The sequence below is a fragment of the Melanotaenia boesemani genome, chromosome 23, assembly GCF_017639745.1.
Source record: "Melanotaenia boesemani isolate fMelBoe1 chromosome 23, fMelBoe1.pri, whole genome shotgun sequence".
Lineage (NCBI taxonomy): Eukaryota > Metazoa > Chordata > Actinopteri > Atheriniformes > Melanotaeniidae > Melanotaenia > Melanotaenia boesemani.
In genome coordinates this window covers 11,647,386-11,668,688 of record NC_055704.1, presented here as the reverse complement: position 1 = coordinate 11,668,688, position 21,303 = coordinate 11,647,386, and the positions used below count along the sequence as shown (strand labels likewise).

At 38.8% G+C, this 21,303-nt stretch overlaps 1 protein-coding gene across 5 annotated transcripts in view; it reads right to left on the bottom strand.

Moving 5' to 3' along the window:
- sbf1 (SET binding factor 1) overlaps positions 1-19,142 on the bottom strand; it is a 60,336-nt gene extending 41,194 nt beyond the window's left edge. For 3 of the 5 annotated variants that reach the window (XM_041977491.1, XM_041977492.1, XM_041977494.1), the window contains exon 1: positions 18,903-19,141. In XM_041977491.1, the coding sequence (XP_041833425.1) occupies positions 18,903-18,957 (55 nt within the window). In that variant the 5' untranslated portion in view covers positions 18,958-19,141. Of the gene's footprint in view, positions 1-18,902 lie in introns of all 5 variants that reach the window. The other 2 variants (XM_041977493.1, XM_041977495.1) reach the window with 2 other exon arrangements.
- Positions 19,143-21,303: the final 2,161 nt, after the last annotated feature.

The following is a 21,303-nucleotide window of genomic DNA, read 5'->3' as shown; positions in this document are numbered from 1 at the left end:
AAGATAATATGCATTTTGTCATATGTGGTTCTAATCAAAGAAGCTAACTGAGATGAAAATAAAGCTGTAGCTGCATGTCTCGAGCTAATTTTCACATTTTTCTTCAAAACTGCACCATGCTCCAGGGCCCTCGTATTTCCTTAAATAAACAGAAAATAAAATAAAGAACATTTCCCAGATCTCTGGTTGTTTTGCAACTAGTTTTCAGCAGTTTGTTCAGTATCAGTTCAGTATGCACAGCGTCAAAGAAGATAGGTGATGCCTGAAACCACTAACCTCACCTGCTGAAAATAAATCATCATTCAATGTCAAGAAGTCCATGATTTTTCTTGGAACGACTTTACTTTTTCACTGTTTATAGCAGTAAAAGGAAGAGGATTCAAGCTTGTGGCTAATTCCTCTTCAGCCACAAACTGTTAAAAAGTTAGAAGTCATTAAGGTGACACAAAATAAAGCAAGATCACCTGTTTTTTGTTTTATATTTACTACCATGGCTTGTATTAGTTGCATGAAATGAACAAATGGAACAGCTAAAAAAAAGCAAATGTAAGATATTTTGCAGTTATCAACAACATGTTTGCCACAAAGACCAGTATGGAGTTTCTGTTACACAGGAGGCTGCAGTTTCAGGACCACGGTCACAGTCAGAGAACAGCAATTTCAAGACACTCATTTTCACTTTTCACATTTTGTGTGTACATCTTTTCAACTTTTGCCACCTCATTCCACATTATTATTGTCCAAAACAGTTAAAAGTAAAGGTAAAAACATGGGGTGAGGTTGTCAAAGTACATAGAAAGAGCACTTTACTACTCTTACTTCTGATCATTTAAAAGTAGCTATTGTGAAAACTGACGAGCTCTGGTCTACAAAGGTTGTCAAACACTTTAAGTTATGAACAGCTAATGAGATGGATGCGACGTCATGTGAATACCAGCAAAAAAAATATATAATTCATGCAAAAATCGACTTCTTGCAAGAAACTGTGGGACTACATCGTCTCCTTTCCTTTTGTAAACGATTGTCCAACATGTTATATGCAAAAACAGATGACTAAGGAAGCACTGACGCTCTTTTAAATTTAGAGAATTTGGCCAGATGTTGCAGTGGCAACTACTTCATCATTTCACTAAGCAAGAGAAATGATAGAAGTGTGACAGCAAGGTAATTTCCATATGAATCATTACATTAGTGGGTCATGGTATAAGTTACCAGGTCCAGCTGCCACTGTTCATTTTTACAGACCAAGTACATGCACCTAGAACTTGGTTAAAAAGCACAATGACAACAAATAAGCATCAATATTACACCTAATAAATGTGTTGTTACAGCTGCTTTTGCATGTACAGATGTGAAAAAACAGCACTTGCTGTCAATTCTAAGCTTTTACAAATCAAGGCATTATAGAAAAAAGTTGCCTGGTCCTCATCAGGTCTCATGAAAAACCTCAGTTGAACAACATCAAGTAACAGTACAGTCTCAAAACTAAGAGGTTTGTGACAAACAGCTGGAAATGCAGCCATACTTCTTTTATTGAAATTAAAAGGGTAAATAGCTGCCAGATGCTTCTGGCCAAAGGTGTTTTATCTATCAACTTATCATCACAACGTTTGAACAGCACCCTTATACAAGTAGAGTTTTGGGGATTTTGCTGGTGTGGAGCATGTAAGTGTCTGTTAACCCAATGATAAGGAGGAAAGACATCAGCTGTGATCTTAGAGAAGCAACTGCAGCTGCCATTTCAATAGAATTTGGAGTCCACCATTCTACAGAAAGATTATTTGCAAACAAGGCAGATGGCAATCTTTACAGGACGTTTTAGTCAAGATCAGAGCATGCAATACACACACAGAGTCCAGAAAAACACCCGAAGAGCTACATCTCAGACTGTACAGGCCTCAGCTGCCATGTTAAATTTCAAGGTGGATTACAGTACACTCATAAAAACACTGAATAAATTATTTGGAATGATGGCGGGAGAAATTCTTTACTCTTTAAAAAGAACATGGCAGCACAGCTTAAGTTGCATCTGAAAATCTGGAACAGACTTCTAGGCAGACAGCTAAAGTGGAGAAGTTTGGTTATAATACACAGCAACCAAACAGAGCATATCAGCACGAACACCCCGATAGCAACCATCAAACATGGAGGCAAAGGGACGATGATTCAATGGCTGGCACCACTGAGTCAACCATCTACTCCTTTATATACCTACGTGTCATGTAACATGTGGTCATCTGTTTAATAGCTAAAGCTTTAAACTGTGTCATGCAGCAAGACAATAATCCAAAGCAGGGATCCCCAACTCCGGTACTCAAGGCTCACTGTCCTGCTGAGTTTCAATGCTTCCCTGTTGCAACACACCTGACTTAAACTACTGAATAGCAGACTTGTGCTTATCAGAGATCCATTTAATTTGAATCGGGTGTGTTGAAGCACGACTATATCAAATACCAGCAGGATAGTGGGCCTTGAGGACCAGGTCTGGGGACCATTGCTCCAAAGCACAGCAGCAGATCTACAGATTGACTTAAAAAGAAAAGAATCGAGGTGCTGCAGTGGCCTAAATTCATGCATAAAGTTCCAACATAAAAGAGATCTGTATCAAATGTGGGCAAACCTCTGGAAAACTAAAGTAAAGTTTGTAAAGAAAAGAGGGACACAACTTTTCCACAATTACCTCAAGGTTTTTTCTCTAAAGATTGTTCAAGCTGTTGAATCATTGGGCATCATTTGTTTTTCCACACTCTGCTTCTGCATTATGTCTCTGTGTTTTCAAATAATGACAAACAGACACATTTTTGTTTATCTAGGATTGTATTTAACCACTGTTGAGACCTGATACAGACCAGGTGATTTTTTTATGTTTTGATATAACTTCAAAACTGAAAGTATACGTGTGCATGTTAAACATCACTGAAATGTGTGAAAATACTTATTGGCTGCTGGTTAATGAGGCTATTTCCACTGTTGGAAGTAGCCTTTGGTGGCCAGCGCCGGGCTTGTCACAGCGGCACAATGATACAACAAAGGCCAACTTATGTAACCAGCACAAGCCCGTCTTTCAGCCTAGTTCCAGCTGAAGCCCAGCAGGCCGCTTAAAGACAGCATTCATCCACATAGAGAATACACTTAACTTCCCATTACAAAGGAAACTAAACTAGAATAAAATGATGCAAATGAAAATACCCTGATTTGTTAAAGAGAATTTGTCATCGCCACTGAGACAAACCCTAAACATGTACTAAATGAATGCCTCAAGAAACAGAGTCTTTGTGTCTTCACCAAGGAAACTATAATAGAAACACAAACAATACACAAACAGAAAGTAGGCCAGCTCCCACAACACGCAGGGAAAAAGTAAAATAGCTCTGTCTGCGTTGCCAACAAGGGACAGGCAGACACTTGTGTGTCTGGTGCCAAGACGAGAGGTTAATTTTCTTTTCCTTTTGAGATGACTTTTCCTCTTTCTTGTTGTTCTTCACTGAACTCTTGAGAGCGAACATCATTCAGTACAATCAGTTCTACAACTTTTGCTTTTTTTCATTTTGTATTGTTGTGAAGATGAAGCAACAGAAGTTAAGGTGAGCTCAAATGGCTAAAGCTATAACCCATTTTTACATAAATCAGTACAGCTTCGATGCTTTTTTGACTATTTTTGTGATCCATAAACTGGCCAACAAGTGCTTGTATGTGGGCAAATATATAGAAAATTATTCTTAAAAAGAATCATAATAGAAATAGGAAAGCTATTTCTATTCTAATCAAGAGATGTAAGAAATATGACAAAGTTTCTAACAACATCCCAATGAGTGACCTCAAACTGAACAAACAAGACTTACTTAAAAATTTTTAATTATGCAAAAACAATATGGGAGATTTTTCACTTTAACTTGAACATCACACAATTAGTTTTAATGCAACACACACCAGAAAAGCCTCTCAACAGCACTGGCTGACCCAATGAGCAGTAAGTGACCATCATTACTGATCCCCTTCTCAGGAGAGAAACTATATCTTCCTCCACTGATTGTCTCTTTGCAGTGTTTGACGAGAACAGAGCACAGTTCTCCCTCACCGCCAGAGATGAACAAACTCTGGGAAGCAATTAGTAAATGAGAGCAGGGAGAGGGGAGCATGCTCGGAGAGACACTGGACCAAACTGTTCTCATCACAGGAAGGAAGCACAGGAGGGCCCAGCAGGAGGCTTGTGAGGACTGTCAGAGAAATAAGTCAGTCCTAACAGAAGCAAGGCTTCAGACTTTTACCATTGGTTGCACTGGTCTGCCTAACTTTTTAATTTAGGTGCACCAACATAAAAAAAAAAATTCAGGTGCACCCCAGTTTTTATTGTGTTGCTCTCAGCAGCTATTCTCATTCTCCCAATCAGAATATTGAGAGTCCCTAAACTGAGGAGACCATGCTTTATTAGGCAGATTAGTCATGGAAATGAGAATCATTGCAGTTTTCCATTTGTAACCTGCAGTAAATGAGATATGGGATGACACATTTGAATTAATTACTACTAAATATACAGACATCAGAATTTTGATGCTGAAAAAAAACACATCATGCATCCCTTATGTGACTTTGTTGTAACTATGCACTCATCTTTACCATCACTCATCAGACACAACAATGAATAGATAACATCATAAAATGCATTTTTATCCAATATCTTCTGATTTTAAAGACTTTAAGAGATCTTGTTGAGAAGTAAGCTTCAAATGGCGGTAGGTGGAAAAGTTATCACATTATATGCTTTATTTTTGCTGGCATTCATCTATATAAACAAATGTTTTTAATAAGTTTATTTAGGTTTTGTAAAAGGGAAAAAAAAATCGATTAAAATCGGAAATCGGATTTAGTTATAAAAAATCAGAGATTTTATTTTTAGGCCGTATCGCCCAGCCCTACTCAGTAGTTACACATACCAAACCACAGCACTGCGATTTCAGATTATTTACCAGCTACCATGCCAAAAAAAAACTCATTCAAACATCACACACAAAATTTACTTACAAATTTTTTTCTGGTGGCCAATAATTTTAAAGCTTGGAATCTGCCCAATGATAAGAAAAAGCCTTAAAAATATTTACAATAAGGAAAAGAAAATAACAGAACAAAAGACAATGATGTTTCTATTGTACATTTAAATCTTTATGACCCAACACAATGAAACTTTCTCTGATGTTATTCACAGTATTTTTTTTTAGAGAAAGTGAAGATTCACAGAGAACAACTCCCATAATATTTTTTTCTTTTGGCTAAATCGAATTAGGTGCAAAACTAGCAGAAAATCAGGTCCCATTGATAAACTATTACTAGCTATAACTGTTTGTGACAAACTACTAAAGGCTAAAAATGGCAAACAAATCAGATCCAGTAAGTACACATTCAGGCAAACAGGTTAATCTGCAAACAAAATCCCTGCTGGTGAAGTCAAACACTTCAGAAAACCATTTTCACTTTCATCCAGCAGCTTCATTCAAATTTGAAGCGCTGTGTTAGAGAATGGCTAAAACGTGGTATAAAAAGTCTGTGGCTTAACAACTTAAAGGAAAAAATCTGCAGCTAACATGAGAACATAAAGGATGACACAAAAGTCCAGCTACAACCCTGTGAGCCTGATCTATGAGCAGCTGTGACCTCCCCACATCACAAGCAGTAAATGATCAGTAATACAAACACTACTCTGAAGAGCTGAACCTTTCTGCAATTCACTTTCTGCGATGAATTAAGAGAAGCTTGTTCTCAAATATGCAGGAAATCTGAAATGGGTGACAGGTCATTTGATACTGCACAATGCAGGATTTAAAATAAAGAAAAAACAGGACTTCTCAAATTGTTTTAGCATGTGGACAGACCAACGATAGCAGGAGTTACCATGCTGACAACTTTCAGTAATGTTTATCCAAAAATAACCTTTTAAACTAAACCTTTTTTTACCCGCCTTTCTCCTGCAGGCACAAAGAAGGAAAATTTCATGTGAATTCCTATAATGATCAAAGCACAGGTATGCTCCAAACTTGGAGGCAGTTGATTTGACCAAGCAGATCCATTTTCTAAACCCATTTAATCTAATTTAGGGCTGCGGCATATAGGATCCTATTTGGCTATGGAGTGTGCTGTTATGAAATTTGTTGCTTGGTTCGGTGTGAAATTGCCTTTCATTTTTTTTTGGTCAGCATGGCTCAAAATGAGCCAAACCGTTGCAGTTCACATTTTGATTTCGAGTTACAAAAACCACTTGGCTACAGTGTGAAACAGACTTGTTTTGACCAGCACCTGGTAGTAATGTGTTACAACCACTACGACGTGCACAGGTCTTTGAAAGCAAAGTAATAAACGAAAAGTCTATTTGCAAATCGGCAGTCAAAGGCTAGATTAAATGTGAAGAGCAAGTAACCGACCTCATCTCAAAGATGACAGCTAAAGACATGCTTTCTGTTAGTTTAAGTGAAGATGCAGGTTTTCAAACAGGAAACCCACAAATTCTCATGAAAAACACTAAAAAAAAATAAAAAATTGTGGTTGCAGTAGCACTTATAGCACACTTCTTTCAACCAGAATTATACAGCCCATACAGTGGACAGGTTAAACGTCCACATTAAAAGAGAACTGCTTTTAAAAGGACTCAATAAACGTCTGTAACATAAGAGGAATTTGTACTGAGCTGTGTGGCCTTACAGGTATTTGACATCTAGTTATCAGCTAGAGCCATTATATAACAGCAGCAGGATAGTAACTGAACTGCTATCAGTTTCACTTTGAGGCCAGAATTTTTTTTACCACTTTATCTCTGTGTTCTCTTCCCCAACTAGATAAAATCTCTGGCATGAATCCTTTATTCCTACATTCAGTGTATAAGCATGAACTTGAACTGTAGATGCTTCTGTATGGCTGTATTTCACTTCTTCATGTCATTGTAGCACTATGTTTAAATCAATGCGGTATATCTTATGGTAACGGGGAAGCGTCTCCTTGCTTTGTTTTATAGAACTATGCAGCTTGAGACAGACAGACATAGAAACTTTTAAATGTCAATTACATGCACAGTAAATTGCAGGCTCAAAAAGAACTACTGACCTGATTTAACACCTCTATATGAGCAGTTTTATGTCAGCAGTCTGAGAAACGTAATCATTTTGGATGTGTTTAGTTCTTACTGTGTGCAGCAGCTAAAGAGACTACATCAATGTGCTGACTGTCAACACACTTTTCATTCACTGGTGAACTTTTGCGAAGAAGCTACAAATAGGCAAATATTTTGTACCGGTAAAAGTCCTGGTTCTAACTGGAAAAAAACAGATTAAATATGTTGGTACTATATTTGGTAACTTGTGGGGATTAAGTCCTTGGGTCAAATCTGAGGTTACATGTCAGAGTGTTTTTGATTTGAGTTTTAGGTCACATATATAAAGACAAGAAAATCATTATCTCAGAAATATAGCAAACATATTTTATATAAAAAAAAAGTGTTGTGTAATGCAATTTCATAGGCCTTTTACAAGAATTCTCTTTATTCATAACTCTTTCTGTCCAGCTACAGACCAGAACCAAGAGAACATATTAACCCTCTGATGCATAGTGTCCACTACAATATGCATGTCTGTAGAAGTAAAATATTTTATTTAAAAAAAATGTGGTACTGTCTTGTAATAATTCCAGAGGGTTAATCAAATTTCAGCAGCTTTACATTTGCTTCCAGTTTTTTTCTAAAATGATTTTAAATTCCACTTACTGGCATGCAAAAGCACTAAACAGACAAGGACCAAGCCACAAAACTAAAACTCTTAGTAATTATATAAAACCAAGGAAACTGTGATCATGTACTGCTAGGTCAATAAAGTTTTCCTCCAACAGCCTGGAGAAAATGGCGATCCAGCATTTCTCAGTTAGACCTCAAAGTCTGAAACTCACCACCTGGAAACAACAGAGAAACCAGCTCTCTACATATTGCTTACAACACGACTGTTTTTATTATTGGTGTTATTAATTGTCAATGATCGTAATGAAAGTGGCTATCTAAGTGAATATTTACTTGGTTACTCACATGTGTCTTTGATACTTGTGCTGCTATAATCAGCCGTTTAACGTATTTCTTTTTTTTTATCTCAAATGCTCCACACTGATCCTAGAGTTACCCTCAGACACTTGTGATAACTAGAAACACACTTATAACACACATAGATAACTGGCCATTTAAGGAAAATTAAAGGAAACTATAATCGGAATGAGAAACGTAAGAAGCAGGCAAAGTGGGGGAAATGTGGGTCATAGTTGGTGTTGGTAATGACTCCTCACACAGATGACTTAATATAGCAAAGTTCAAATGAGCATGTAGGATGGTGTGTGTGTGTGTGTGTGTGTGTCTGCGTATATATGAGCCTATGTCGTGCTCTTGTTGCTGAACCAGACCACAGCTTCTTGTTTGCAAGCTTCCAAACCACAGTGACACGACATCAGGGCCGTTTCCACGACAACTACAGCAGTTGGGACAAAAGAGCTCAGAGTCTTCTCATACTTGTGTGCAGCCTTGCAGCTATGTGCAAAATGAAGTATTTAGATGGACTGAAGTAAAGAAAGTTCACCTCACTGATGTTTCATGTGCTACATTAATGCAACTCATATCTGTTCATCTTTATTAGTTAAATATGGATTTCTTGGAGGGGTTTGTGATCTGTGCACACACTGATCTGGTGCATTGTAGGAACAAAGTTTTCGAGCATTCGAGGGAGTGCGAGTCACTCTGAGCTCTGAAGTAGCTACTGGGTCAGAGAAACAAAACGTGGTTTAATGTTTAAGAGTCGTTCTGCATATCAATAAATAATACTTGACATTTAGTATGGACTTAATTTGGTGTCAGATGATGGAGATGATTATCATACATGAATTAATAAGTCAGCTAGTGTTCAAAAGCAACTGACTGAGCAAAGCTGCCATTTAGGAACCAAACAGAGGGTGTTAAATAAAAATAAATAAATAAATAAAAAGAGCTCCATCTGGCAATTGCTGTCGCCCTGGAGACAATGTGGGACTTTTTCTTTGTACAAAAGCTCTTCAGCAAACTCACATCCTTCCTCCAGAACTAATGCCCCGCCGCCACCCTCCCCTTCCACCACCCCAAACCCCCAAAACAAAAAAGAAAGGCTTTCCAGGAGAGGAAACAGCCTCAAAGAGGTGCACAGTAGCCAGAGGGACCATGTTCATTAGAATTAGATCGTACTTTTTCAGAAATTTCAGACTAAATATGCATCCAGTGTCAAAAAATAACATAGCTTTACTCTGTCTTTTCTTATTTTACTTGTGTCGTGAGACTGTCCTCAGTCTCTTGTCTAAGCCCAAACAAATGGATTCAATAGAGGGAGGAAACCTGCCAAAACTGCAAGAACACAGCCCGTCTACTGTCTCCTGACTCTGAGCAGGGTTTCTGAACAGAGCATATCCAGGACTAAACTTATATCCAACACAAACCTCAGCTTGTTAAGCTGTTCATACTCAGCATTAATACAGCACATCAGTCTGTGATTACTTAAAGTTTTCTTCTGAATGCAGAAAATAAAAGGCACGGCAAAAAAAAAAAAACTTTGGCTGTCTTTATTTTACCTCCTCTGTCCAAATAGGAACTCACACAAAAGATCATTAGTTATGTAAATCACAGCGAGCATTTTCCTGATAACTTCTATAGCTGTAACTGACAGTTCAGTTTTTTTAATGAACAAAAAAAAAACAATCACAAGAGACTAGATTCCTGTTTGCAAACTTATGTAGCTGTTTAACAACCATACCATCATGACTTCTGATATCCTGAGCATACTGGCTTAATTCGTAAGATAATATGTCCTTTGTGACAGGCCTTCAGACTTTGGTCCAATGTTTTTTCATCACATAGCACAGTATTTCATGGCTCGCATATTTGGTCCTTCATTGTCAGTAACTGATCTCTTGGATCTACCTCAGTCAGGGTAGCATGTGAGCCAGGCTGATCCTGTACAGTGATGTAGAAAAATGGCAGACTCTTAGTCAAAGAGAGTTATCACCTGTGATGTAACATTTCTACAACAGCACACACACCAAAACACTAACTTGTCCCATGACGTCTGGCACCGTTTCCAATATAAATCACTGAAATCTCATTTGTATACAAAAAATTATTCCAACCCATCTGTAGTAAAACCCTTCCCGTTCATAGATTTTATTGGTATTATGATATTAGTAAAATAATTATTATGTGTTAATTTCACAACAATAGAAATGTGTAAAATTATAGGTCCTTAAGTTTGATTTATTTTTATCTTTTGATGCCAAGATAAAGAAATAAAACACCAAAGTAAAGTAACCAAGAGGTCTCATTAAAAACAAAATCCCCACTGCTCTGTAAACAATAAATAAATATTACAAATCAACTATGGATTTCTCTCAAATGTAAAAGGCTACAGCACCTGGATACTACAAAACCTGGATACCTGGATATTACAAAAATGCTCTTACAATATCAGTAGAGAATTTTGAAACACAGGGAAAAAACATGCAGCTACCTTTTGACTTCCAGCTGCTTTTCCAGCTGTTACATTGCATAAAAATTAACATTATTTAAGCCGGTTGCTGATTATTTAACTTTATTTTAGTGTGCATCCCACCAGGTGGTGAAACATATTTAGAGTATTTCCTGCTTTCACTGAAATGTTTTATGGCTGCTTTACAGGCTGATAACTCACATGGAACGAAAACAAATCAACACAACCATTAAAACACGGTTGATGTGCAACTTTGAATTCTTTGCACAAGTTGCGCTGATATGTGATTTAAGTCATGACGTGCCAAGAAACTCATTCTTGTGCAATAACATCTCTGCCACTCTTCTTCTCATTTGTTTCTTTGGATAAAAGAACATAGGCTAAATGGATGTAACTTAATAAAGTAACACATAGTGAGGAGGAGCTGTGCTGAGTGGAACAGTATTGTCTTGTACTGTATGATGCAACAGAAAGCAGCATTAATGGAAACGATGGCAGACATGGCAACAATCTGCTCAGCTCCACTTCACTCTTTAATTTTTGGAGGGTATATGTCTAAGAACATGCCACACATATGACTTACAGGTCACTACTAGCATGAGATAAACTGTTATTTGACAAGAGGAAACTATTTCAGCCAGGTTTTGGTAAGTTTTGGTTGACACCAATAAAAGGTGTTACATACCCACATACCCAAACCTTTCCTCAAAAGCTGATTTGAGACAATGTTAGTAATAAAACTGGGTAATTAGATCACATGATGAGAAAGATGCATGGCATGTGTACCGTGATGAAGTCGGTGAGGCTGTAAAGGAGCCAGTGTGCACCAACAGCACAAGGATCATTAAAAGAACAAAAGGGAGATAAATTCACATTTCATCTTTCTTCATTTTTACTCTGCAAAACTAATCCTTTCAGTCAAATATTCTTCTTTCATTCTCTATTAGCTGCATTATATTCTAAAGTGAAATTGAAAGATGCAAAGTACACCCTCCCGTATATATATTAAAAAAGAAGAAGAAAAAAACTAATCACCTAAACACATGTACAGGAAATTATAATTCACTACTCGAGCACCCAGTAGCAATGAAAATCAGACAGGAAACAGATAAAGTCAGTGACAGTTGAACAATGGAGGCAGGCTGCTGGGTTTGAGGCTCAATCTGTAGCTGACTGGCTTCTGATTGGGAATTGACTCTGAATTGAGGAAACCTGAAAGTATAGATTTACTTTTTTATCGTCTACCTTTGCATTTAACAAGCAATGTGCAAAAACAATAATCTGAATAACTTTTGCACAACACCAGACCTGCTAGAGGGGGGAGGGAAAGCAGAGGCATCAAACTGGGCCCAGACCAATAACCATCCCTTAATCTGCATATCAAACCAATCGCAAGCTAAACATGAGATTAGAACAGGCACAGTGGATAGCTGGGTGGCAGATTTTCTATTTTTCTAAAACATAGATTTGACCTAGATTGTGTCTTAATGAAGGGGAGACTTAATCTCCTACAACTGGTCACTATTCCAATGTTTTGTTCTGCAGGACTGATATTAATTTGTCCAAAACTGGGAGGGAGTTTCCCCATTTACCAGCAAGTCATAAAGAAGATTCATACATAAGAGGGGAGACGCTACTTGAGAAGCTAACTTAAGGTCACTACTATTCTCACTTTAAATGACATTTTGCAGCTTTTCTCCAATTAAAAGAGCTTCTCTAAACTTTATACAGCTGTGTAATCTGTTGTTGCTCAATTTCACATTTCTTAGGGTGTGTTGACTCTTGTGCTTTGGTGCTTTGACCCAGATCACAGCAAAAATATACGTAGGTTGGCTTTGATGTTTATAAAAGACCTGTACATATATTCAAATTAGCAGGTCATGTGTTTCAAATACAAATGAAGATAAGCTGCAAAGAAACTATCTGGCACCTGTACCAAACTGTGATGAGAACCCCACCTCCATTGTGAAGGATTACAAGAGTGATGTATGATTCATGTATTTGGTCTGTGTTGCATTCATATTTCAGCCAATGTGCACCAGAGCTCATTTAAAAGCAGACATAGACTCACATTTTCCAGAAGTCTAAGTTGTTGTTGACTTCACACTAATGGACCAACTGCATCAGCACCAATCAAACATATGTGAACACACCCTTACTGGTCATCTCTATGAGCTGCATCTGCCTCTTGAGGCTACCTTTTTTCTTATGTTGATGGTTTTTGATCAAATACAAAAATAGCGTGTCTTAATAAAATTTGCAATATTATTTCTGCTCCATTCGTTAAATTTGTTGTTTTATCCAAATGCCACCCTGAACAATAAGATAAAAGCAAAGATTATATTTTAGGTTTTTCTAAACTTGACAGATTTCATATAAAAAAGGAATCTAAAAATGCAAAATGTAGAAACTTGGCATCAAGCTGACAGAACTATGTGTATCATTTGCATACACTGTGATGTGGTCGCCACAGCATCCCGCAGTCGTCAAACAGCCAGCTCCGCTAATCCTAACAAACTTCACTATCTGCAAATCAAAACTGCTCCGGACATGTTGGAATCACCCCTCTGGGATTTCAGCGATTGCTCCCTTGAGCTCCAACAGGCTGGTTGTAAGCAGCACTGACTCAGCCTTTGTCCTGAGAGGGGACAGCTAAATTCTCTGAATTCCAGGGTTACCATCAAAGCACCAAGGAGGAGGGCATCCCTTCCACCACATTTAAATGAATATTTTTTAGGTCTGCTGTTTGGTATTACAGTGTCCCTGCATTTAAATTCATTCTTAGCCTCTGTGTCTGCATACAGTAGATAAATTTTTACTTAAGTTACACCCAGTCACTAATCTGTTATCCTGGCTCATGCTCAGATGGAATGCATGTACAGTTTACACAGACACAAACTACAGACATCAATTCAATTAAATTTCTGTAGAAATAAGTCTTTAAAGTTGACAAGTTTCTATCAGCCTAAATCCAGAGCAAGAACGTTCACCCTGGGGTGCAGATCAAATTTGCACATGAAACACAACACAAAGAAGCTTCCCACAAAGCTTTGCACCACAATCTTGAGTGAGCAATGACAAGCAGGACAAGTGTCTATGGACAGTTGGTCTGTATGTCCAGTTTGAGGGAAAAAAGTGTGTGTTTAGAAACATCTGTCCGTTTCCATCCCCCAGCCCACATACACAAACACCCTCTCTTCTGTATCTGTGGAAGCGGAATGAGGGAATGAGGGAATGAGGGCAGGGTTGGGGCCCTGGGGCCATCGTCCTCCTTGTTAATAACAAGCATTCAGCACAGCAGACAGACGGTTGTAATGCAGCCGCACACACGTGCATGTGTGTACTCACACACAGACTAAGATAGGTCTCATCCTGATCTCAGCACCATGATGAACTAATCCTGTTTTTTTTCTTTGTTAAAATTAACACTAATGATTTTAAACAGACTGTGTCACTGGTCAGAAAACTGCAGATGCTCATCACAACCTGCAGGCCGTGTGGGGATAAACGTTGCCAAAGTAACGCAGCAAACACACAGCGAGTGTGTGTGCTGCCGCCAGCAATGGTCAAGTAGGCAGTCCATCTGAGTGGCAGGCAGGAGACCAGCTCACGCCAACATATGCACACAAACACACAACCAGCTGTCCACCGCAACCACGGCTGCGACCGAGCGTCACTCTGTCCCCCTATGAAAGGCTAATTGTGAAGACTATTTCTGGAGGGCCTGAAAGGCCACAGCCTTGCTCTAGAGCAATAGAGGAAGTGGCTGCCCACAGGCAGGCAGTGCTGGCAGCAGCATACGCTCCTCTCTCTCCCCCCATTCATCCTCCTGCTTCATCTTGCCTTCAGTCGGAGAGGTTCTTGATTTTCCTCTGAGGTTGATTTATATTCATGTGAATCTTTACTAGCATCTTTTTGTGAAGCAATTCAACATTGAGTCCTTAATAAAGTTCTTTTGTGTTTGAGTCAGTTGATCCAGAGGCTTGAACACCGATAAGCTAGCAGCATCACAGATCATTTTGAATGAAACAATCTGAAAATATACAGGCAATTCACAATAAAAAGTTCAGTTAACTTCATACTTTCAGCTGCTCATCAATATTTAAATCCTGAGGTTACTGCTTGTGAATCGTGAAGCTGCAGCTGCAACACTGAGTAGGGTTTAAGGCTTCAGCAATGAATGGTAAAGTCATTTGATTATTAATTATTCAAAATATCCAGCAGACAAAATGTTGTCCTTCCAATGTTAGCATGCAATTTAGCAGTTTGTTTTCTAATTTAAAAAAATTAAATAATTTGATCAAATAAACCAATTAATGAAATACCAAATCTTCTTGAAAACACTAATATATATTTATCCATCCTCAAAAAGTAAGAATTTGTGAAGATTTTGCAAAAAACAATACAAACATACAAGTAAAGAAAATAATAAAAAAGGAAAATATAGTATACTGAAAGGCCAAACTATGTCCAAATATCTGCTAATTTTGTGACAGTAGACTAAATTTAATATTAACTATAAAAATAAAATCATCATAATCTAGTGAAAGAGATATATCATGTGCACTCTTTGTAAAGATGAATAGATTTAGGCTGAAATCTGGCTTTGTCGTAGTTATTGTGAGACACTGTTATTTATCACATTTTATTTCTGCCTTACTTTTCAAATATGTTTTAACACCTGCATCTAGAACATTTCAATTTACTGCTTTAGAAAAAAAATCAGTCCATAACAAATCTATAACTAATATGTAGCTCATTGTCTGCAATGGTAAATTGTATAAGTGGTATTTAGCATTCAGTCGTATGACATCCAGCAACATCTCCAATATCCAGTGGATGCATTATTTTGCACTTATTTATCTCAAGGATTAGGGGTTAGGGTTAGCTATCTCACTTTCCTCATCTGCAACACAGCTTTACTCACTACAGTGCACAAGAGGGAGGCTGTGAAAATGATTGCAATTTACTCATTGATAAAAGACACTGGGCAGGATTAATTTTACCCATCTTCCCAGCAGCATGTGGCTCGAGGATTGCTGTGTTGGTCACACCCAAAACCCTGGTCTTATCAGAAGTGCTGGTCCTCATTTAAGCTGGTGCACCCACATTAAAAATAACGACACATCTATACACTAATTTAGGTGTAAAATTAGATATGGTCATATTTGGAGTAGCAATAATAAAATTAAGCTAAAACGTTCAGATTTAAGTTGCATTTTCAGACTTTTACACAGTACACACAAGTTGGAAGATGCCAGCTCCTTTACGATTTAAATCCTAGGTTCAGTCGGTGCAACGCTTCAGATAAAAGAAAACACACTTTGGGAGAAGAAACCAGAATAAAAGTGTGTTATTAAAAGCTTTGGATTTGATGTTAAAAAAAGGACCCATGGTGTAGCAGATGTATTGTTGGCCAGAACCCTTTGTTAGACTACGTACTTGGAATGAAATATCCTATTCAGAAAATGTGCAAATACCAAAATCAGAATACTGACTTATATAGAATAAGGTAATTGTGAGAATATTGCTGTTCATGCAAATGCACCAAGTGACTGGTTCTTCATTCAATTACCTGATAAATACTCATTAAAAATATATGCTGTTTCCCAAACAGTCTCTCAATATGGCAGCTTAGTGCTTAAATCTTTTACTTCTTGTACTATAACTTCACAGCGATTTTACTTTAGTAAGAAATGTCACAACATTGTAACCTGGGCAACATTGTTGATGTAACAAAAGCAGTATAAATTTAGTTAACACTGGCCAATATGCATCTCAGATTATCTCATCAGCACCTCGCTGGTTTTTAATGTGAGCAGCTGTGACTTGACCAGAAGCTCTAGGGGTGTGTTTGTTTGTCTGCCTGTGAATAAACAGGCTGGCTTTCAGAGCCGTCACTCCTGCCGGTAAACAATCTTCCTGCATTCTCTTAAAGTCACCACTGCAATGATCAACACCCTCAAAATGCAGCACTGACAGCACACAGATGGAGCTACAACAGAGAGAATAGTAAGTTACTGCTTGTGTGTGTGTCTATCATTGTCATGAATGAGACCGCCTCACACAGACGCATACAAACTAACACGCCCCTTTTCTCATGTCCAGGCGCACACAGGGGGACAATGTGGACTCTGACTGTAAACATAACTCTCCCTCGAGACTTCTCCCAGCTTCCTGTTTGGCCTCAGACTGTAAATCCAATTGGCTGCTGGATCTTCAACACAGTGGAGGAACCACTGACATGCCGTAAAGTTTCTAAAGAGACCCTTACAAGAAGGACCACGCCCACTATGGACTCTCCTCAGCCCACAGGCAGCCATGTTGGTTCTAAGATTCTCTGATAGTCTCACATAGCATCTAGGTTGAGAACAATGTAAGCAACCTGACACTTTGGAGACAGATAGGATGAATGGAAGATTCAAGGCTATGCCCTCAGGTAAGCATTTGCAGCTCACTGTTTAAAAGTGAATGAGGGACATCAATATGATTTAAAGTAAAAGAAAATAGGCAAAGAAAGATGGTCTGTTTGTAAACACCCACACCAGGCAGATGAGCAGTGATGATGCCACCAATGACAACCTGTCAGAGCCCACGCTTGTGAAACAATCCAACAAACACACACACAGACACACAAACACAAAGACAGGATGTATGAAGTATTTAGACACAAGAGGAAACTCTGCTGTACAGTAGAATTCCTGGTATCCTTGAGGCTCAAGGATAGTTCATTCGTGATTTCTTTACAGAGATGAGTACAACGCAGGCAGAATGATATTATTATTACTTTATCCTGAGACATAAAGTTGGGTTTGTGGTATGTTTAAATTCTAAACCATGCTCCTGTGGTCTATATGTATGTGGCTATATCATGTGATAAGCCATTAGAATAGACTGTGCAAGCACTCTGTCCAGAGAATGCACTAATGGATGTTAATGGCCTTGATATTAGCTCATTAGCTGATACTGGTGATCGTAATAGTAATGGGAAGAATCTTAATGCAACTGGAAATGTTTACCACAACAAAATATCTCCACTCAAAAACCTAACATTGAGTGAGGTTACAGCAGCACAAGGGAAATGCCAACAATCATCATCAACTTTAAGTGTTTGGTTTTAACAAGGTATGGGAGCTTTGATCCATTAAAGCCACTGTGGCTTTAATGTCTGGTTCCCAGATGCTTTTTACAGGCTTCCACTGCTTTGTGTTGCATTCAAGCACGGTAGAACAGGAAGGAAAGTTTCTGCAGTGTTTGCAGTGTCCACCTAAGAACATCCTGTATCAACCCCATCTAGAAGAAAAAGAAGAAAAAAAACTACAAGATGCAATCAGAAAAATAAAGTTTGCTTCAGCAAAATCCAGTTAAAAGCCAGTTTTCTACCTGCTTTTAGCAACAGAAGACTTGTCATGTTACTATTTGCCACTTATGAATAAATCACAAGCAACATTCCACTCCAAATAAAAGGGTGTACCACGTTAGAATTTACATGCTTCCATGGCAAAGAGGAGTTGAATTTTTTATGATTAAACGGGCTATTATACTGCTCAGATCTAGGCCAAGGCTCAGGCTGCAGGGCGGAGGAGGGGGGGCTCAGATAACGGTCCAAACCCCGTCCCAACAACGCAAGGGAACTGAGCTCCAGTGCAAAGGGGGCTCCGGGAGGGGCAAAGCCATCTAGGTTAATCCACACAAAACACAGTCAAGGAAATGAATAAACAACTCCGTCAGGGAGATGCATCGATTTCTAGTTTGTTTGTTTTAAATTGAGCTCCAAATCAATTCTAGGAGGAAATGAGCGGAGTTTTCGTGCTGTGACTGTCCACAGTAACTGCCGGGACTCTGCAACAACTAAAACCCATAACTTTCTGCATTTAAAAAAATAACTTATTAAATCGCCACTTGCAATGTTTGCAAGTGACAGACAGTAGGGAAAGATGTCGTTTAAAACGGTGAAACGGGTGAATAAATCCGTCTTAGGTCACAGTCGACCAGTCAGCCCCCCTTTGAGCTAGCCGGCTAATGATAGCTCTTAGCTAACTAAGTTAGCCTAAGTTTGCTGTCAACAGGGTAAGACCATTTGTTTTAAATAAGCTAAAACATGTTTGAAGGTTAATAGACATAATGGAGTTCTACATTAAGTATAGTCTGTTGTCAGAACTGTGTGACACCACCTGTCAGTCTCGCATTCAAGCGCACTAATCCCACGAGGCCTGCGCGTCCCCGGCCTCAATTTGACGGCTAGCCAAATGACAGCAGCTAATATTGGTCAGCTGTGAATGGCGTCCCGGCCGATCCCCGCCTCCCTCCCCGCCTTCTGTTTACCATATATCTAATAATACGCCGTCGAAGCTAACAGAGTAGGCTAACTCCAGCACCCACCTCGTTTGTCGAGGTCGTAACCGACCACAACAAAGTAGTCGGCGAGCCTGGCCATCTTGGGAGCTTACGGCGACAGGCCTTTCTCGCTAAATCCTCTTCTCTTCTTTACCGTCAATAGTCCATTTACGTGCTGCCGGCGATAGAAACATCACGGGCGACAGTAGCATCCTTCCAGCTGCACTCCGCCGCCATACTGTCAGTATGCCTTGCCCTGACAGCCGAGAGCCGCGAGCCTGCGCAGTGTGGGACTTCCAGGGAGGGGCTGCTCGACAAGAATGTCCCATGTGGGGAGCCAAACAAGATCATGGGCCAAAAGTCTGACCTAAACCTATCATTAACCCACTTAAATTTGAGCAACGCCAGCGTCACAGAGGTGAAAGGTGATGTTAAAGAACCCTAAAACGAAATGGATCCACTAAAATCTTGTGGGACTGTCTTGGTTTTATATGGATATCTGGGCTTCCTTTTAAAAGGGCCCAAAGTTTCTGCTCAAAAAACCCAGGCTATGTTGTAACACCTGAGAAAACAGGTTATTTGAAGAGGACACCGTGAGATTAGAGGTGCTCTGATGTTTTCACTCATTTATAGTTTTGTTATTTAGTATACAGCTAAATGCAAAGGATCTTAAAGCAACACAACATGCGTTTTAGACCTTAAAACCCTGACCTTGATTCATTTTAATTGCGCACTGACATCAGTTATGTGCAATCCTGGAGCTGCCATTGCCCTGCAGTGTTGCAGCGCTGAGAAACTGCTTTTCACAACCTTTTTTTTTTTTTTTTTTTTCCAGCCTGGAGCATGTTGTGACAACTGCATTTTGGTTTATACTACACTTGTCAGCAACTTGATATCAAGCCCAAAAACTCTTGAGCATGTGGAATGGTAAAGTAATTTACTGATGAAGAAATATGAGTAATGAGTTGACCTGTCATTAAAATGGTTTTTGACAGCCAATATCAGAAAATTTCATATGTTTCAAGCTGAAAAAAACTGCATTTTTCATCTACTGATAGCCCGAAGATTAAAAAAAAACAAGAAGGATGTTTGTTCTGCAAGGAACGGCTGACTTTAACTGCAATAACTCCATAGAAAGATGCATATTTAATCGCTGGTATCCTTGGTTTCTTTTGAAATGTCCTCCAATGTTAAGAAATTTGGGAAAAGACCATCATCAATTGATTTGTGGAAACTGTTTGAGCAAGCTTTCCAACTGTCTGCTGTTTGGGGCTTTAAGGAGTAAGCAAAGTTGCACTGATTATTAGTATAATGTAGAATACTGCAGATAAAGTGGAACAACGTAAGTAAGATAAGAGAAACATGATGCATGTTGTTTGAAATGGCAGAGAGCATGTCAGCGGGATGTGTGGACTCACATCCATGTGGCCTGTCCTTGGCTGTCAGCACTGTAACAACCTCGAGAGAATTCCAGTACTTCCTGCACTTCGACCTTTAACCTGAAGCTCTTATCACAGAAATACTGAGCATGAGATGTCACATTTTTCTTTACGAGCTTTGTTTTCCCAACACTTTCCCTCTTTTTTTTTTTTTTTGTCTTTTTCACACATTTATCTGTGACATGGGGCTTAGTGAGAAGACGACAGAGCCATTCTGTAATAAACACAGCATCCGACAACAAACATATCGTACGCGCTATTTTCAGGAAGTAATGGCAAGATCACCACCGTAATACTGGCTGTTAAAGATGACATTAGCTGTGTCTTAAAGAGGTGACGATGAGAGCAGCTTTGTTAGTCTCAGATTCGCCCTGTAAGACAAGGAAAAAAAGAAACTGTCTTTGCAGGATAGTGGATAAGTTCACTGTAACCCAATGGCCTCCACAGTCACCAGGTCTTAATCTAATAGATCACCTCTGGATGTGGTGGAACAGGAGATTCTCATGATGGATATACAGCTGACAAATCTAAAGCAACTGTGTGATGCTATCATGTTCATATGGACTAAAATCTCAGAGGAATGTTCAATCAGAACAGTTCTGAAGGCACAAATGTGTTCCAAAGTGTGTCTAAGCTGATTATGTCTATTTTGAAGAGACATTTTAACCTTATTTGCTTTATAGCAAGTTGCATTATCATCCTGTAAAATGAACTGCTAGTGACAAAATATACTTTTCATTGATGGGCTGAGAAGAATATCCACATTTTCAATGTCCACTTGTACATGTACTGCCATCTCTGCTGCCCCTTTACCTGACATCAACCATATATCAGTAATTCATGTGGTAGTTTTTCTATTTTTACTGAACTTCTCCAAACAAACGTTTTAGCATTTTCAATATTTCCAAATGCACATTGGTGGTTCATCATTGATTATCATAGCCATCCAAAGATAAACAGTGTATGACAGCCTCTGTTTTACTCTTGGTAAATCTAATTCTCAACAA